At 34.8% G+C, this 18099-nt stretch overlaps 1 protein-coding gene across 2 annotated transcripts in view; it reads right to left on the bottom strand.

Annotated features, from left to right (window-relative positions):
* Window positions 1-2772: 2772 nt before the first annotated feature.
* The window catches only part of SMC5 (structural maintenance of chromosomes 5), a 94469-nt gene continuing 79142 nt past the window's right edge, over window positions 2773-18099 (bottom strand). The window contains exons 18-25 of one of the 2 annotated variants that reach the window (XM_081103880.1): window positions 12758-12883; window positions 9902-9946; window positions 9367-9462; window positions 8832-8936; window positions 8493-8612; window positions 5845-6024; window positions 5661-5756; window positions 2773-4568 (exon numbers count right to left, since the gene is read on the bottom strand). In XM_081103880.1, coding sequence (XP_080960006.1) covers window positions 4425-4568; window positions 5661-5756; window positions 5845-6024; window positions 8493-8612; window positions 8832-8936; window positions 9367-9462; window positions 9902-9946; window positions 12758-12883 — 912 coding nt within the window. In that variant the 3' untranslated portion in view covers window positions 2773-4424. The remainder of the gene's footprint in view (window positions 4569-5660; window positions 5757-5844; window positions 6025-8492; window positions 8613-8831; window positions 8937-9366; window positions 9463-9901; window positions 9947-12757; window positions 12884-18099) is intronic. The other variant, XM_081103881.1, reaches the window with a different exon arrangement.

Raw genomic sequence — 18099 nt, 5'->3', positions numbered from 1 at the left:
TCACCCAGGCTGCTTATGCTGTTAAGAAAGGAAGGCACTTCTATCTCGTATAAACTATGTTTGGGTTTTTGTTATGACAGAAGTAGCTTGTACCCTAATTCAAAGGCATATTGGAGAAGCAGTATCTTACCCACAAAGAAGTTAATTACATAACCAGGAAGTATTTATGGGTATAGCTCCAACAATTCAAAGGGCTAGGATAAAAAGGCAGCATGATATTCTAAAAAAATACTTAATTAATCCTGTTTTTTCAGTCCCACCTCTGCCCTTTAACAATAGTAAACGCTTGAAAAAGTTCCTCTTTTTCCACCTACAGAATAGGGTTTTTGTGTATAATTACATGGAAACACTCTGAAAGCATAATACAGCTTATCAACAAATGATTATAGCATTTGGTTTACAAAATAACTTATTTAGGCTTATCAGAGCTAACCTTAATCACTCAAATGGTTTCTTTTCATGATTTATGACTGAAAAGGAGTCTAAGCCGCCTGGAAGATCCTTCCCAAGTCTAAGTATATGAAAGATAAAGAATGTAACACGTCACAATCTCCAGGGCTACATTAGGATTTTGAATATGAAAATAATTTAAATTTATAACATTCATTGGACAGTTTATCCGAAATCTTTCAACTGGGATAATTTGTTTCAACCTACCCCTTACTGAGTATTTGGCAGGAATGACGAAGTGACCCCAGCCCCACCCCTGGCCCCGTCAATTTCAAACACATGGACCCGAATGCTAAGAGTATGTAAGCTTGCTCCTGAAAGGTAAAATGAATGTTTACTAACTAAAGGACAGTCTGAAAGGTAAGGTGGTAATATTTGTGGAAGGAGCACACCTTGCATGTTTCTAACTTGCCTAACAACAGCCAGCCTAGGTTACAGCCTCTCGGAGGAAGGCAGAGAGTACAGAACCCGTGTTGATTTTAGGCCGCTCCTGGCTTCAACAAGTCCTCATAAGCACAGTTCTTATGAAGGAGCTAAACAGAGTAGCCCTGCTTTCTCTTTGGGGTTAAAAAAAAGCTGCCTTTTAAAAAAATACTCAGATCTTCCAGCTATACTGCCCGAAAATCACTCAAAGCCTATAGGTATCTACATCCTTTGATCAATTGACACTACCAATGAAACAGAATGGAAATCTACACGTGAACAGAATTCTCAGACCTTGATGTATAAAATGCATAGTACATCATATTTTTCAAGATTTAAAATATCCAATATCAATAAAGCTGAATATATATATATATATATATATATATATATATATATATATATATAAAACATAAGCTTCCAACTGTGAGGTGAGGTGCCCTATTAGGCCCCTGATCTCATCTGATTCTGTAAGGCATTATCCTCATTTCACTAATGAGGAAATGGGATAAGGTAACTTGTCATAATCAAGTGATAAAGTCTGCCTAAAAAGTATATTTTAAAAAACTTACTTTAGTAGGTTAATGTAAGAAATAAGACAAATTGACTATTGGGAATGTTTTTTGCAAATCTAGGCTTTCAACCTAAAAAAAATATATATTTTTAAAAATATATTTTATTGATTTTTTACAGAGAGGAAGGGTGAGGGAAAGAAAGCTAGAAACATCGATGAGAGAGAAACATCTATCAGCTGCCTCCTGCACAACCCCCACTGGGGATGTGCCTGCAATCAAGGTACATGCCCTTGACCGGAATCGAACCCGGGACCCTTCAGTCTGCAGGCTGACGCTCTATCCACTGAGCCAAATCGGTCAGGGCTCAACCTAAAAATATTTATACTTGCCTTGTAACTTGATTTCTTTAGATAATTTCAACCTTTTTCATGTGTTTATTGCTTCTATTAGTCTAATTTCCTTGCAGGCAGACAGGGACTAAATTTTCTATCCTCTGGAACATACATGGAGTGCCAAACACTGTTCTATAAAGGTAGGCATTCAATAGACTTGTTTTTCCATAAACCTGAAACCAAAATGAGCCTTAAAAATGCTCAAAATAGTCCGGCGTGGCTCAGTGGTTGAGTGTGGACCTATGAACCAGGAGGTCATGGTTCCATTCCTGATCAAGGCACAAGCCCAGGTTGCAGCCTCGATCTCCAGTAGGGGGCATGCAGGAGGCAGCCGATCAATGATTCGCTCTCATCATTGATATTTCTATCACTCCCTCTCCTTCCTCTCTGAAATCAATAAAAATATTTTAAAAAGATTTTTAAAAATTAAATATTTAATATATTAAAATATTAAAATATCTAAATAAAACAGTTCTCATTTAAAATAACATACACCAAAAGAATATGAAAATATGCATTTATTACCAACAAAGTAGTATTTCCCACAAAGAGGTTTTTTAATTACACACACAACAGGACAAAATTATATTTTCTACCTACTAAAGATTCATACTCCAAAGAAAATAAGCACATGTTAAAGACAAGTAGAAAGCAGCAGCAGATCTTTCCTTACTTTGAATACTAAAATCTTTTCAATGGACTCTTTCCTCAGGCAGATCAATGAAGATTTTGTCATTAAAAGTACTTGCTTGTCACCTTATGGTTTTTGCAATTTGAATGAAACAAAAAATAAGATTTTGCAGAAAATATATGAAATTTTAAGTGGCTGATACTCTAATGTGCTAGACATTATTTTCTATTAACATGTTAAGATGATATATAATTTATCCTTCACAGCTCAAAATTCAATGCAAAAACAAGTATTAACCTTGTCCAGTAAAAAAATGTAAATGCTAACAAATAAGTTATGGAATAATTGTTGAGATATGCTAAGTGAAATAAAACTGACCATTACATTTTATTTTCAAATGCACATAAAATTCAAGCTTCTCTGTCACACTGATACTCATTTTGCAGAAATCAGATGACTGGCAATTAACTCAGACAATAAACAAACGACTCCAAGCACATATTAGTGAAGATATTTTGTTGGAAAACAAAGTATTAAACAACAAACATTTTTGGTAACAGTATCACTTTAGCAAGTTTTTCAGTGTTTATGTATCTTGTTCATACTAGGAAAAATGCTACTTAAAAATATTTTTCATAGTACATGCATTAGACTTAGTTTAAGAGGAGAAGGCCCTTTTAAAATTTTTATAAAGAAAACATTTTAAACTGAAAATGTCTAAGTGAAAGGACATAATCTATGGTTCATTACTTTTTGACATAATAAGAAAATAAATTTCAATGGCTAAGAATATACAAAACCAAAACTGAATGCAATTTTTCAATTTATTCAACCTATCAAGTCAAAAAAATTTAATTTTGTCATTACTGGTACTAACCCTTGGATTAGTCCATTATCTTACAAGTTTTATTTTTTAAAAGAATAGAATTTGTTTGGCACTGTTAATTGGCACAACTCAGAGATAAACAAACGATTTTCTCCTCTATTCTTTCATACTGAAAGAAACAGTTAAGACTAGATTTTCTAAGATAATGGGGTAGGATAACACTGTAAGGAAGGACCTATAAGGTTAAGTTCTAGAAAAATTATGGTTTTAAACAAGTCAACGTTTTCCTTCACTCTTTACATAACACTTAAAAATTTCAAATATAAATTGTAGAAACCAGTATATGAAATCTTAAGAAAAATCTTACTAAAAATAATTATAAAAATGCTCTTAGAAATTTAAGATGTAAAATACAATTGACTTTAAATTAAAAAAAAAAAAATCCCACACACTTTACAGTTATTTCTTAAAAACCCTTGTCACTTGATTTTATATTCTGTCAGTCTTTTGGCTGCATTTTGCATCATCTAGTGGCCACCTTGTGGCATTTCAAAAAGTCCCACTACCATTTTTAACCAGTACTTTTCCCCTTTGAGATACCAGTACAATTCTAATATCAAATTTCATAAAACTTTTTTAAAGGCCCATAAAATTCCATTTCCTATTGGTGATAAGGTAATTTTTAATAGTAATAAATGAATAGATTTGTCATAAATTATTACTGTACATAAGACGACATTTCCATATCAATTTTTAAAAATTAAATATAATACTGGGAGAAAATATGACTTAAGCTCTATAGTCATCTTTAGACTAAAGTAATTAAAGTTACTCTGCAATTAAAGCTCAGGGTTACCATGTCAACTAAACTTTTTGTGACTGATAACCCCTTCCACGGCACCTTTGATTTGAAATAGTAAATACTTTTAACATGGGAACCCAATGACTTGTGATTAGAGTGGTAAGGACTCAAGTCAACAAAGACTGAAAAAGACTTAATTTTTACTACTGGAAGATGCTATTCCACAGAAAGAAGTTATTATGGTCTCTGTTCATCAACCCATTTGTGTTTAACAGTAGGTTTCCAAAAAAACTGATCTTTTAGTCTTAATGAATCTCCTTTTATTCAGTTGAGCCATACTTATAAATAGAATGTAACAAAAATCCCAAAGGCCTGTTCTTTTACTTTATTGAGAAGGTTGAGTGAATGTTATACGCCGCCGCCGTCTTTGGAAAGCCTTTAAATTCCATCTGTTTGGTTCCAGCATATGAGGACCATTGTAGACAAACAATACTGTCATCTTTTCAGAATAAGGGAGATTTTGTAGGAGCTGTAAGTGTTAAAACAAGCTGTCATATAATGCTACATATACTAAGAAGTACAATTTTCCAACCTTACACATGTAAGAATATTTTTTGTAATATTAATGAAACAACTCAATATATACCCTGCCAGACTGTGACCCTTACCTGAATTAGTACATCTGAAGCCTGGCCTAAGGAATGATCAACATGCTTAGGGAACCTTCTACATTCACAGGCCGAAAGGGATGAGACAACTTCTTAGGTAAGACCTTGGAGAAGTGTGTCCTCCAGAATTTTAATTGCATAGTCACTTTTACTCATTTTTCCCACAAACGCTTCTCAAGCAACTTTTGTGGTCAGGCATTGTGATAAAAGTATATACCAGAGAAGGTTTGGTGTATAGGGCATGGTGTTTGGAAAACAATAGGGTATTAACAGATCTGGCTATTCCACAGAGTATCTGCTGGAATAAGGAGAGAGAGTACACTATTCACTAAAAATCTGAATTTAGGATGGTCTCACCAATGGAATTTTTTTGTGTGGGAATACTTAGTTAAAAAAAAAAAATCTGATTACATCAATAAATATGTCTTTGAATACATCAGTTTTATAATTTACCCACAGTATATGGCCTAACAAAAGAAAATTTCCCATTGCAATGGTTCTAGCTTATAGAAGATTCTCTATAAAGATAATTCTGTTTTCATCATAGTTAGTTTGTGAATAGATGTTGGGATACTTATGGTTTCCTCTGGGCCAGGGTAGTGGCAGTGGTGACATTAAGTGTTGCCAAAGACAGGCCTTCCCAGGAAACGAGGAAGCCCACAAAGTTCCAGGGTTTTGCATTCTCCTGTGAGTGCTAAAAAAGGTACTTTTCTAGAGGAGTAAGTGCCAAAAGCAGGAAGAAATCTGTGTCCTAGAACATAATGACATGTCTATGTTTCTGTCTCCCATAAAAAGATTTCTGATTAAGGTGTCACTGGAACTTGTCCCCTTTAGTAATATAAATACTACTGTAATCTTTCTAGTTCCTTTCCTGGAGTGTTCCTGCTCAAATGTACATATTAGGACCAAATCTGCTACACGATGGAGACACTTTCAGGTTACTTATTACCTACCTTTGGCGTAATAAAGAAGTACTGAGAAGTGTTTTCTTTACAAGCAGTATTTACAACCATTTCAAACACTCTGCGTTCATTGATTGGGTCCATTCCCTAAACCATGACAATAATAATGATTACATTAAACTTATTATGAGATATAAGATAAAATAAAACTCAAGTAAAAGAATAATCACTGTACCTGATTGATTTCATCAACTACTCGGAATGGACACCTATTAAGCTCCTGAAGTGCCATCAAGTATAACATAGTAGAAACACTTCTTTCACCTCCGCTTTGATGATGAGGAGTTAATTCATGCAGTTGAGTACTACTTCGAAATTTGACTCTAATTCGAATTCCATATTTATCATAGTCTTCCTATAAGATGTTAAAAAAGTTAATAAAAGATGAGAGATCTTTGATAACCTCATACTATTACATAAAAATAGACTGAATAAATCAATTATAAGAAGAAAGAACTTAAAAGTTTAATGACAGTTTAAAGTAAACCAATAAAATATTAAAGAACCAGTTGCTATTTACAAGCTTTAGTGGGTCTCTAAGGATCTGTTTCGGTAAGAAAAATAACCAGATTAAGAATAACTTTTTTCCTTGTCTCATACCATTCTTTTCAAGTTTAGTAGTTTTCCCCGAGGGTTTTTGAAATTACTAAGTGAAGAGCCCCATCGTGGAAAGTCATGGAAAGGCACTATCTATCCCAGCTCCTTAAGTGCTAGGTGCAAATAATTAGGACAGTGGAATATCATGCCGTTTTCTCTTCGAAGCACCTGTGTATGTCACTACGGAGGGCTCAGTGTCCTGCCCTTCTTCAGCAGGTTAAGAAGAAAAATGTAGGCAGAGAATATATGCATACTTTAAATGACACTTATATTTAATCAAATATATACAAACAATACTTAGCAAAAACCTGGCACATAATAAGTGCTCGTTAAATATCTGTAGTAATGAATGCACTTAGTGTTCTTTATATTTTGCCTAAAATGAGGCTGCTCTAAGGCTTGTTTACTGTTCTTATTAGTCATTTCTAGACCAGTCAGATTCAGATTTACCCTAAAAATGAGATAACGCAACCTGATAATTAAAGGTTAATAACTAGTTAATGAAAATAGAGCTTTTAAGGTCTAAGAGAGCACTGACCAAGAGAGATAATGCAAGCCATGCATGCATTTAAAATGTTCTAGTAGTTACATTAAAAATATGTGAGATTAATTTTAATATTTAATTCAATACACCCAACATATCTTTAACATGTAATCAATATAAAATGTTTAAAGATATTTTACATTCTTTTTTCATACTAAGCCTTTAACATTTATGTATTGTACATAAATGTTACACACATTTTACATAAATGTTACAGCACATTTTACACATTTCAGTGCTCAATAGCCAATTGTAGTTAGTGGCTACCATAATGGACAGCAGAGATCTAAGATTAACAATAATAACTTCTATAAAAATACAAATATCTTAATCATAAATAAAAATCCTTATAGCTACCAAATTTTAGAAATACGCCACCTTCAATCTTTTTGCCCTCCAAAAGCAAAAACAAAGCTAATAAACAGTAAGTTTTAATACTTTCAATTCACTTTTTAAATTTATACATTCCTTTTATTCCACAACAAATTTATTAACTACACTATTTCTTAACTATAACAGCCCTAATTGTTAGTTTTGTTTTGGGCTCTGCCACCCACTCTTTTTGCTCATTCTAGGATCCTTCCTTCATCTCACTGAAAGGTCTGGCTAAAAAAGGAGTTCTAGAATTATGACTGAGGAGCCCAGAATAGTAACATTCCAAGGGAGAGGCTGAGAAGAGATAAGAATGTCCATTTTCCAGGGCCCATGGCTAAGTAGGACTACTGAACTGAAAAGACGAAGAATCACTTCTATGGTAGTGAGTTATCCTTTAAAACACAGAGAAACTATCCAGAAGAAACGGTACTATGCAACAGGTTCTAGATTAAAGGTTGGGATTTCTATTACCGTTCTAACCGTTGGTTTCCCTATGCTTACTTGATTGTAATTATGCCTTATCTGGTCAAGAGGTTTGATAACGCTCTCAGTAATCAAATTTTCATGCCATAAAAACTATAGCACTTCCACTGAAGAAACAGAGTTAAGAGTTTAGGCTCTGGGATCAGATCTGGGGTTTGATTTTTTTGTTTTTTGTTAATCCTCATCCAAGGATATATTTTCCATTGGTTTTTAGAGAGTGGAAGGGAGAGGGAGAGACAGAGAGAAACATTTATGTGAGACACATTGACTGGTTGCCTCCGGTACATGCCCTTGACTGGAATCGAACCCGGGACCCTTCGGTCCGCAGGCCGAAGCTCTATCCACTGAGCCAAAGCGGCTAGGGCTCCTTACACATTGCTTAAGATAATATTATTTTACCAACAATTGCAATGTATAAACTTATAGCTCAAGAAATTAACAAATTTTCAAATATTTTCATCTTGTGAACTGTTAAATTCTGATCAAAAGGAAACCACTGACATGATACTTTATTTCAGTTATGTCTGCCAGTTTATGACTCTGCTAACTTGGAGAGTGGTAGATTTGTAAGGCAATGAAATGCATTTACTCATCACAGCTGAATAACCATTACTTAAGTCTGGATATAAAGAGTCAAGTATTAGTCACCAATCTCAAATGTCAGATACACACATAAGTGACCCTGATGAAATTCTATTGGTGGTCCTTTCATTCCTTTGAACAATTTTTTAGTAAGCAAAATTTTCATATATAAATCTAGGGTAAATAACAATGTACCTACAATTAAAATTACTTGCCAGGAAACATTTCAAAAGCAATTTTACCTCATTTTCTATATGGAGATCAACTTCACCGGCACACTGCATGGAACTAAAAAAATTGCTGAATTTTTCATTAATTTTTTCTACCAGCTCTTTTAAAGGATTAAGCCACCTTTCTTTTACCTGCAAATAAAGGCAATATAAAAACACAATTTAAAAGAAGTGTTATTACATTCTGATATACTTTACATAAAACAAATTTAATATCAGTATTAATCTAGTCACAAGAACAAACATTGCACTTTTTCTTAGAAACATATCATTTCATTTTGTATTATTCTACATGTCCATATGATTAATGGTAAGAACACAACAAAAAGAAAAGATAAAGAAAACAATTACCTGTGAAATGCTTTCCCTATATTTATCCAGTTCAACTTTCTTTATCTTTAGTTCCTCAGTTAATTGCTCGATTTCTTCTTCTCTTTTTGTGTATTCCTCAACAACCTAGCAGGGAAAAATCATTTCTTTAAAATAAATCTACCAAAGGATAAAATTAGACAATTTGCATTAATTAAAACATTAATTGAAAATGCCAATGTGTTGCATTGTTTGTATGTTCTTATAACATACTGAAAATGCCATTCTTTATTCTGAAAAAAATAAACACTGCAGCATTTCAGGTTAGCCCAACTATTCTTTTTATAAAGAAAAGGCACAGAACACTGTGTTCCTTAGGAAGAATCTATTTAAAATTCTAATAGATTCAGAAATCTGGCATTTAAAGCACATTGTTCCTGCTGTCTAGCTTATTATTACCAAGAGCTCTAGTACAGAGTGGGAGGCAAGTACTGGAGGAAACTCTATGTGTGCATGAGTGTGTGTAGGGAGAGGGCGGTGGTGGTGGCTGCAGTAGGTAATAGGGAAAGAATCATACTGTAGGATTCAGTCCTGTGAAGCAAGAAGCTCTTGATCTTTCTTCGGTTAATAAAGCATCAATTTCATCCAGTGTGTTTGGAAGGTCCTGGAAAGCCTAAGGAAGAAAAAAATTATCCATCATTGTAGATAGTACAGTGAAAAGTTAAATTCAAATAGTTAAAATATTCGGCCCGAGTATCTACTACTCTACCACCATGTGTTCAACAGCATGCTAACACAGAAGGAATCAAAGAAATTATAAACAGGGTTTTGCTTTCAAATAGCTTACACCTTTTAAAGGAAATAAAATATATACACTTACACGGGATAATACCTTAAGGCAGTGTACTGATGTTGAGTATTAAAATAAGCAGTACATATTATATAGGCTATGGAATTTAGAGTAGGATGTATCAGTTCATGCTACAGGAGCTACAAGAGAATAGGAGAATTCAGAGGCCCAGAATTCATCTCCGGGCCTTAAAGCAAATGGCTAAGAAAAAGCAAGGCAGAGGGGAGACAGGAGCTTGGAAAAAAGAATGAGCACTGCATACCATGGGGGGTGAGGAGTTGTGTCCATTTGGAATGTTGGGTACTTGCTGAATTGGTAGAATGGGTCCAGAATATGTGGGGCATTGAAAGAGAGCAAGAAGTTAGAACTTTATACTGTACTGAAAAAGCATCCTAAGAATCTAATTAATTTGACAGAATTTCACCACAGAACTATCCATGCCAGAGAGACAAATCAGAACAAATACTTTCCTATAAGGGGAAGCAATCAGTACACTGTTTTTTGTTTGTTTGTTTGTTTTCAGCACAACCTGCAAAGTTCTTACACTACAAGGTACAAAATGAATCTTGGAACTCTGAAAAAGATCCTGGTATTACATTAATCTAATATCTTAAGGTTTTTTTAACTTTTAGAAAGCAGTTCAACTTCTATAGGACTTCAGATATTTGTTGAATCTGACTATCCACTGAGCTTTGAATTCATGTGCTCAACACTTATTTAATATCGTCACTTAACTCTAATAAGGCATCTTAAATGTAAGATGGTAAAACAGATATCTTTATTTCACTCACCAATTTGAGCAAACCTATTTCTCCTCATCATCATTCCAGTTCATGGCAAAATTTAGGGGTTCTCTCTCCCACCCTTCACCTCAAATCCATTTGAATGTCCTGCTGGCTTTGTCTCTAAACAATTCCTCAAATTTATAAGCTTCTGTCTCCAGGATTTCCTCCCTAATCCATGTGACTCTATTCTCTTGTCTGGTCCACAGCAATAATCTTCTGTCCCCTAACTTCCAGTCTTATAGCCTTACTTTATTCTCCATATAGCAGTTAGGAGTGCTCTTTTACTTATTCTTTCAATTAATAGTTTAAAGTTCATTAAGTAATACTAATAGAAAATTCTGCCAATTTTGATGGGATGAGAAAGTTTTTTGAAGTTCATTTTATTTTACTAAAACATTTTTTTACTAAAACCATTTTTTTTTTCAATTACAGTTTACTTTTAGTATTACCTTGTATTGGTTTTAGGTATATAGTATAGTGATTAGACAATCATGTATTTTATAAAGTGTTCCCCCTGATATTTCCAGTAGTTAGTCATATCACTCCTTTAAAATCCTCTAGTATATTCCATCTCAAAATGAAACCCAAACTCCTTCTATGGTATAAAAGGTCATACATGACCTGACACTGTCTTCCTTTTTGCTTGGACTAGCCCCACTGAAGATTCCTTTTATTCTAAAACATCTATATACATAAAAGCCTAAGTGACCGTTACGATCAGACAACCGGCCAGTAGCTATGATGCACACTGACCATCAGGGGGAAGAAGCTTAATGCAGGAGCTTCCCCCTGGTGATCAGTGCACTCCCCCAGCCAACCTCCCATGGCTGGCCAACCTCCCGCAGTCTCTCCCGCCGGCCGGCCAGCCCTGATGGCCAGGCCGAGGGATCCCACCCATGCATGAATTCGTGTATCAGGCCTCTAGTGTCAAATATTATTTTGTCCTGGGGGCTTTGTATGAACTGTTTTTTCTGCCTATGATATTTTCTCCCTCAAATCTTCCCTAGACTGATTTCTTCTCTTCACTCAGGACTCATCTAAAATAGTATCTTTTCAAAGGAACCTTCCTTGACACTATCCTCTTACCTTGTTTTATTTTTAGCACCTCTTCCTACCCAACATCTATTTGCCTTTTTATTTGTTTTGTTTTTTTATCTGCCACATGATTCAGACTAGAATATAATTTTCAGTAAAGAACTCTGTCTTGTTCAATACACATACACATATTTTTAATGAATGTATGAATTATCTCCCAATTTTGTTCCTTTCAAAAGCAGTATGACTTATCAAGGATAGAATCATGCTACTTTCTGAAAGAAAAATTACTACAGATATTATATTTACATTTATTTTATAACCCAATGTATTTTGGAGAAGTTCTAGCATATTTTTAGAAATAATAGCTCCTCAATTTGTCTTAAAAAAATCTACATTCTTATTATGTACCCAGTCTACTCTTTGTGGTTTCTATGTCTGATATCATAGAGTAAAACATTTGAGGATTTGAAAATTATAGTTCAATTAATTTTTTCCAGTTTTACTTATATCCTTGTAGACATTTCATTATATCCTTAGTAGACATTTTCTTATCTATTGAAATAAGTAACATTTGAAATTAAGAATTAAAAAAATCCATACAAATGTCAGATATCTTAATATATTTTCTATTCATTTTCTCATTGTGACATTATTCTAAGAGGATAGGTATGGAGCCAAGGTATTATCCCTACTTGTAGGATAAAGCTTAGGGTCACAGGGCTACATAATTGGTGGAATTTGGACTAAAGGGCAGGATCTTCTCATGTTACTGAGTGATATATCAGCATATAATGGAAAGAAAGGCTCTTTTCTCCTTTTCTTACCAATAAATGTTTGCCCTAAAGATTCAGTTCCCATTGAACTCCAAATAAAAAACCAATATTCAGGAAAACATTTTCATTTTGCCTGCTTTTCTAAATATCACCTCTATTTACTGTTTCTTATATACCAATTACTGGTACTGTGTTTCCATGAAAAACCACATCCCATTTCCCAATCCTACTCCTGAAAAGTGGCTTGGGGGAGGGACCTTTCATTGGAAAAATGAATGTTATGGTACTAATAATTTTGCAAGGTGATACCCATGTTTTAAAAACTTTAGTACTAAGCAACACGAGTAACTGGTGCAAGTTTGAATACAGTAGAGAAAATTTGTTTAGCAAAATTACATACTCAGTTGAAAATCTCCCATTTTTTATGGAACATCATGTTTTTCATGGGCCATTACAATGCCTAACACATTTTAAGCTTACAAATAATGTTAACTTGTGGCATTATATACTTTTTATACTTACTGTTTGATATTCTTGAGGAACGGTCTGCTCTGCACCCAGGTTACATACTTGCCTAGCTCTCCTCATAAGCTCCTTGCATTTCTGCAATAATCGCTGTCTATTTTCATCCAACTCAATGAAATGTTGCTATTATAAGAAAAAAATATTTTGGAAATTTGAACAGAGGGCTATTTTATAAAATTACATTACATTACATATCAAATAAGTTATTAAATTTTGATTGTGATAAGGAAATAATCAGAAAACCGTATCTCAAATGACTGCTTTTATTGTAAAGATTAAAAGTTTATCAGCATGTACAACATTTCTCTAATCCAGGGGTCCTCAAACTACAGCCCGTGGGCCACATGCAAATACAAATACTGTATTTGTTCCCGTTTTGTTTTTTTACTTCAAAATAAGATATGTGCAGTGTGCACAGGAATTTGTTCATAGTTTTTTTTTTAAACTATAGTCCGGCCCTCCAACGGTCTGAGGGACAGTGAACTGGCCCCCTGTTTAAAAAGTTTGAGGACCCCTGCTCTAATCCATAAGAACTTTAAATTTATTTACCTTTCCCTCAGTTTGATTTAGCTATATATAATTTCACTCTAATGAAATTTGAAATACACAGTGTATAGGCTTCCTATCAGAAAACTCAGCACTCAAATGTAAGTAGAACCTTTGATAGTTTTCCAAATGCCTGTCCATATAATTATCATTTATTCATGGACACATTCATTCCTTCACCAAATAATTATTGAGAATCTATTAAATGTCAGTTTTTATTATGCACTGAGCAGAGAAACGTAAAGGGGAAAGATACATAAAATCACCGTAAAAGAAACAGCTATTATTTATTTAAAGCTTATGTGCTAGATGCTACACACACATTATTCCCTTATTTCTCATAACACTGAACAGTAATATTGTTCCCACTTTGCACATAAAAAATAAAAAGACAGAGAAATTAAAGCAACTTGTCCAATCTCACACAATTAGTTAGAGGCTGTCAGGATTCACATCTATGCCTGCTTATAGAACTCATGCTCTTTTCATTATATCCTCTCAGTGGGAGAGATTGAACAGAGAAAAGCAAAAGAAAGTATATACATAGTGGTAGGGGATGCGAAAGGTCATAGTCACAGAAGCTATAAGTGAATGGTCTTAAAGGACAAGTATGAAATTACTAAAGAGCAAGCAGCAGCAGGCATTCCCAGGATAGGTGATTACACAAGTAAAGGCAAGGAAGCTCAAAGATCCACTTATATATGTAACAAGATCTAACATGTGTGGAGGAGAGGTAAGGATATAAAAGATCAGAGTGGCAAGAGCCAGATGGCAAAAGTTTCACGTGTAACGAGAAGGGCATCATGGAATGCCTTCTGTGGCCCAAGCTTTGTTATAACCACTATCATATATGTTAATTAATCTAATCCTCACAATCTAAAAAAATATAATCTCCTTTTCTAGATGTGGCTCAGAACAAGTTTCTTAATATGAAACTTGTTCAGGATTACAGAAATAGGTCAGCAGGTTTCTAAGAAGACAGGTCTAGCTTACTCTTTCCATTAAACCTCAAACTTCAGTGTGCACAAAAAAATACCTGGGGTGGTATATTATTAAAACAGTAATGATACACCAACCATATGCCAGACCTATTTGATTAAGTTCTCTGGGGCTGAGGCCTGAACATCTGTTATTAACAAGGTCCTTGGGTGATTTTTAAACATACAAATTTGATAGCAAATAAACTAAACCAAGATAAAATGTTGTAAAAAGTAAAGGGATATATACTGGACTGAACTGAAAACACAAGCCTTAATACTAATCACACAGTACTATAGTTTCCTTTAATGAATTCCTTAGTCTCTACACCCTGAGAGAAATAAAAATAAAGGTTAGTTTCCCAATCATCCCTACTCTGCTCTCTAGGGACAATCACACTCAGGCAAATGTAAAGCAAGGGGACAGCTAAGTAGAAACTAAACACCCCTGAAGTCTTCTATTCCTGCTGCCTAGTACTCTGGACCTTGCTAAATGAAATGTTAGAACACTTTGGGAAAGAAATCCTTGAGCTGAATACTTGGGGCTCTGTGCTTAGGGGGACAAAATCTCATTCAAAGATTTCCTTCTCTTTGGTGGCATATGTCTAATAAAATCTTTACCAGAGAAGATGTTTTTTCTATAGGTACACTTAAATAAATGAATTTTTTAAAAAAAATCTGAGATAGCCTAGCCGGCGTGGCTCAGTGGTTGAGCTTTGGCCTATGAACTAGGAGGTCATGGTTCAATTGCCCAGTCAGGGCACATTGCATGCCTCCTGCAAGCCCCACACTGGGTTGCAGGCTCAATCCCCAGTGTGGGGCATGCAGGAGGCAGCTGATCAATGACTGTCTCTCTCCCTCTCTGAAATCAACAAAAAAAAAATTTTTTAAAAATCTGAGCGAGAGAGAGATAGAGAGAGGGAGAGAGAGGGAGAGAGAGAGAGAGAAACATCAATCAGCTGCCTCCTGCATAAGCCCCGATAGGGGATTGAACCTGCAATCTGGGGATGTGCCCTGACCAGGAATCAAAACCTCAACCATTGGGTATATGGGATGATGCTTCAACCAACTGAACTACACCAGCCAGGGCTATACATACTAGTACATTTTTTGTGATATACCTCTTCACATAACATCTGTCCCCCACCCCCACAATTGTTGAGATATATTTTGGGGGGAGGGTAAGGGGTAGAAGGGAGTATAGAATTATGTAAGATGATAATGTACAGTTAGGCTAGTAAAAAGATCTTTATATACATTTCTACTTAAGAGTCTAGCCCTTAACAATTAATACACAATAGAAATGTTTCATCTATGTAAGACATAAGGGGGAAAAAGAAAAAGTTTACAAAATACCTCCCACCAACATCTCAGAAAGGATTAGTTTGTAGGATATATGCTGAGAGGAAATTAGTAAGAATTATCTTTTCTCTGAAATTCTTTTTGAGAAAGTTCAACTGGCGTGAAAGGTGTACAGAAGTAACCTAATGAAGGAAAAGCTTCTCTAAGAGGGCCCTCTTGTGGAAGAAATCAGAATTGTTCACATAATTTCTTAAATAGCAGGTACACATGAAATTATTTAACACAGTAATTCTAACAACGTATTAAAATAAGAGTCAAACAGAGTACAGTTAAGCTAGTAAAAAGGAACCAAGCTAAGTTCTAGGTAGCATGAACTCTGAACTTTTACTAAAACACTAGCTGTAAATTAAAACATTTCTTCTTCCATTTTTTAATACAAGCACAAAATTTCATTCCAATTTAAATGGTCTAAAATTCAAATGTTACCTATATGTTTTAATACATATAAGACAGAATACATATTACAATAAAGTAATGGCAATAATACTATTTACTTGTTAAATAATCCCCTTCCCCCCAAATGTATCTCATTTTAAAAATGTCTCCTCTGAAATTTTTTTTGGGGGGGAGTGGGAGAGTGCTAAGCAGGTAGGGAGAGGAGAGAACATTAGATAAAAGCACAGGATTTAGTATTAGGATTAACAAATAAACTAATTTCCAATCTTTAATTTATATTGATCCTGATGTAGATACTTTCAAGGAAATATTGGTGTACACTAAGCATATTAAATTAAACTAGAGGCCTGTTGCATGAAAAGATTCGTGCAATAGGCCTTCCCTTCCCTTGGCTGCTGGCACTGGTTTTCCTCCGGCACCCAGGATCCAGGCCTTTGCTCCGGCTGGAGCCACCTTCAAGCCCTCACTGCTCTGGCCGGAGCCGCCTTCAGTCTTTGCTCCACTGCTTGGTGCCTACGTATGCAAATTAACCGCCATCTTTGTTGGCAGTTAATTTGCATATCATTCTGATTAGCCACTGGTGGGTGTAGCGAAGGTACGGTCAATTTGAATCTTTGTCTATTATTAGATAGGATATCACAATCTCCTGCAGGTCAGGTATTTACTAGTATCATAATATCTATGGCTGAAGATTATATGCTTGGAGTGTTAGGAAACTTGCCCGTGGTAAAAAACCAAGTTCTAGGTATATCCATCCATCTGTCCATCTCCGTATCAGGATTCACATGCAGTCACCTTACTAATTTGTTCTGAAAATATTCCAGAAGGTAGTGACATAATTACAAGACAGAGGGTTCACAACATTTGCCTTTCTCTGGAGATGTTTTGTAGGTCTGTAATCCTGTTTTCCTATTTGCTTTCCAACAATTTGGGAAAGTATTAAACTCGAGGGTGGTGGTTAGCTCTTCCCAAGTTCCATCAAGGATGATAACCCCTTCTGAAATTTTGTGTGAATCTTCTTTTGTGAACTTGTTTCAGAATCAGAATAAATAAAGGACAAAAACAGAAGTAGTAATAATGGTTCCTTAGTGCAATCTGCCAGGTATTCAGAGGGACAAGTAGGGAAAAAAATGATTTCTCCTTGTTTCAAATAACGTAGGAGAGTATAGGTAAATGACAGCAAACATGAGAAGAAAAAAGAAACAAGAGAGAAAAAGAACTACCATACACCTACTCTAGTATGTATTCTTTCACTATCATTTCTGGCTATTTAAAATGTGGTTAGTGATTATGGTCAGTCAGCAACAAATCTGTCAAGTACACACTGCATAAAAATAGAGGAACCTTACAACAGGGTTGGCAAAACAGTTATAAATAAAAAGCATTAAATGATTTTCAGATCAACACATGAAAAAGGGAAGCAGAATGGTGCAAAATATTGCTGAGAAAAGTCAGGGGTTGTACCAAGTAAGATTGTATGGGAACACCTGTCTAAGGTGTGCATATGTGGGGGATATGAAGTAGAGATCTAAGTGGGTATTATTTATAGGTAACAAAATCTAGACAAGCAGCTAATCAGAAATTGGTTATCTGGACAGTATAATGTGGCCATTTTTGTAAAAAATTACTTAGTGACTCAAAGATTAAAAACAAAACCTCCTCCCAAGAAACTTTCCTATTCTCTAGAGTAGTCAGCTCCATTGGAAATATGAATATTTCTGCTACTACTACTAAAATGGATCATAAGAGAATACTCTCTTATCCTGCATCTAATCTTAGTATATCTATGTGAACAAAGGCTGTTGGAAAAATATTTCTCACTATGTCAAGAGGAGGTTAAGTTTGGGAGAATGCTTACTACAAAGACATCATGATTTCATGATACTTCTGTAAACGTAATACAAACCCATAATTTTAAGTTCTTAATTAAAACTTGATTCAAAAACAAAACTCTGGGCACCAGGATCAAATATTGTCTTGTGTGACTTCACTTAAAGCTCCATATAGTATCTGCACGATGGTTCAATTTTTTCATGAAATCCCTTTATAACGAACAAC

This window comes from Myotis nattereri, assembly GCF_964212035.1.
Source record: "Myotis nattereri genome assembly, chromosome: 12".
Taxonomy (NCBI): Eukaryota; Metazoa; Chordata; class Mammalia; order Chiroptera; family Vespertilionidae; genus Myotis; species Myotis nattereri.
Note: the sequence above shows the minus strand (reverse complement) of the source record. Positions and strands in the feature narration are given on the sequence as shown.